Genomic DNA, 2,514 nt, shown 5'->3' on the forward strand with positions numbered 1-2,514 from the left:
GTGCAGGGCTAGGATCAAAATTTTCATTTTGATGTATCGTTTCAGTCAGCTCAAAAAAGAAAATGATCTACAAATATTTCGATGACTGCTGGATATCTAATTATTTTAAAAATGTGTTGTAGAGTTTCAACATATTGTATTATGCTTCTCTGGGAGTCTTAGAACTTTGTTGTTTCACTATTGTTTCCATGTTGGTCACCTAGGAAATAGAAATGTTAATTTCTTCCTTTCAATAGAAAAGAAGCCATATTTTGTTCCTTAAAGAAACGATAATATCATAAAAGGTTGATATTTTTCTTGTTATAATTATCATCACGTTGAATGATTTTAAAGAAAATGTGATCATGTATAGAGATAAATAGATATTTAGAATTTATGTGACAAATTTCACCCAACAAAATAAAAAATTTGTGATTATTGTTGTATGGTGAATGGTGATGTTGAATCGTAAGTTTTTAACCATAAAGCAGCCAAGCAATGACCCATGTCACTAAAAAACATGCATTCCTTAATTAAACAAATGAAAAGAAAACGTCACAGGACAACTTAAAGACAGATGTATTTCACTTACATTTGTCGGCTGGAAGGGTCCAAAAGAACATGACTCATTCACATAAAGAAGTACAAATTTGCAAGTGGAAAGTACAGTAGAATCTGGTTTTAGGACATTTACTTGGCGCAAGACTCAGGCCAACAGAACTGATATTTGTTATATTCTAACCCCCTGAACCATTTAATATGATTTGTCAGGACCAATTCATTTAAATAGTGGCATTTCAGCACTATGAAAAGTCGTTGACGGTCAAATATCGAAGTTTAAAATGGTGACTGTGATTCAAAAATAAATTTATAGTAAGTGTAACAAATGCACTCCGTTGATTTTGTTTCCAATACCAATTTTATATTGGGAAGAGACAAAAAAAAATAATATATAATAAATAAAAATGAAGACAAACAGATAGTTAAGTAACATCAACAAGAAGCATCCAATATAATGCGAAAGATTATCAAAGAAATCACTTTATGATTAACATTCTTTTATAATACGACTTTCAAATGGTTGATCCTTCAAATATGTAATAAATATAATTTTTTTTATTTTTTTGCATTAATTCTTAAATTTTTAATCTTGTTAAAATTTAATTTTCTTTAAAAATTCTATCTGATTCTATCAGAAAACTATTATATTATAAATATATAAAATAAAAACAAAAAAACAGCAGTTGTCATGAACCATCGCTTAGCATTTTGAAGATTCTATACAAATATATGCATATACATAATTTCACATATATGGATCCGGTGATGGGTTCATCTACTACTGGGTCATTTGCAGTGGTCAACGACAACGACAGTAACCATTAGTAACTGATATTTCTATGCTTTTTTATTTTTTTTAGTTTATATATCTAGCACATCATAATTATTTTACAAAAATTTTAATAAAAAATTAAATTGTAACAAGATTAAAACTTTAATGATTGCTATAAAATAAATTAAAGTATTAAAGATTAACATTTTAAGAAGAATAAAGTTTAAGAGCTAACAATTTCATTTACCCTAATATAAATAAAGTGATGATTTCTAGTTTATTGAATTATTAGGCGGGCTCCTGAAGGTTATAAATATCGATGGAGACGTGAGGCAGATATTACAGTGTTGACAACTCTCTCTCACTCTCCCTCGATGTCTCTCACCCTTTGAACTTAATTTGTGATCTCCTTCAAACAACGGGATCTCCCAGTCTTCTCTTTAATTTGCTAGGCATGGCCTACATCAAACTCCTCTATGCCTGTGCTATTCTTCTTGTTATAAGTGCATGCCACGAAATTCTCTGGACTGAGGGAAGACAGCTAAAAGCAATGGGAAAAGAGGAGCAAAGGAAAACAGAGATGCACGGCAGCCAGGATATCAACTCAAACCAAAACCAGGAAGGTCATCATCTTCAAAATAATTTTCCAACACGGTTAGGTAATGCTGCTTCAATCAACCATGTTGTCAATGTCGCAGGAGAGAAATATATTCACCCAATTGTGATACTTGATAAAAGTTCTGGATTTGACAATACATTTGCAGCAAACAAAGATGATTTTAGGCCTACAGCACCAGGTAGCAGCCCTGGTGTTGGGCATTCTTTTGCAGGACAAGAAGACAAAACACAAAGGAAAGGCAGTGGTGTCAGCCAGTTCATGGCAGGGAGTATAAGGGATTTCCAACCCACAATACAAGGTCACAGCCCTGGTATTGGGCATCTTCCCAAAGCACAAATGCAGAAAGAAATTCCGTAGACATACTGTAGATTACTGCAACTTGTCTGTACCGTTTATCTCCTTCCTTAAGTCTAGAAATTTGTCGAATTCATGGTGTTATATCATTGTCAGTTTCATTTACTCAGTTGTTTCTTAACCAAACTGGTGGGTTATGCTATCATCTGTATAAGTTAAGAGTTATCATGTGGTGTTGTTTAAAAATAAAATTATTTGCAATCTCTCCTTGTGCGTTTGGGCTGACATG

General features: G+C 32.4%; 1 protein-coding gene across 1 annotated transcript; it reads left to right on the forward strand.

Moving 5' to 3' along the window:
* Positions 1 to 1,766: 1,766 nt before the first annotated feature.
* Positions 1,767 to 2,288, forward strand: LOC127803731 (precursor of CEP9-like). Its single transcript, XM_052340169.1, has one exon. The coding sequence runs from the start codon at positions 1,767 to 1,769 to the stop codon at positions 2,286 to 2,288; it is 522 nt and encodes a 173-aa protein (XP_052196129.1).
* The last annotated feature ends 226 nt before the right edge of the window (positions 2,289 to 2,514 follow it).

This window comes from Diospyros lotus, chromosome 6, assembly GCF_014633365.1.
Source record: "Diospyros lotus cultivar Yz01 chromosome 6, ASM1463336v1, whole genome shotgun sequence".
NCBI lineage: Eukaryota > Viridiplantae > Streptophyta > Magnoliopsida > Ericales > Ebenaceae > Diospyros > Diospyros lotus.

Bases quoted from the DNA above. Each gene is read 5' to 3' on its own strand.
- LOC127803731 (XM_052340169.1), top strand. From the start codon at position 1,767: ATGGCCTACATCAAACTCCTCTATGCCTGTGCTATTCTTCTTGTTATA.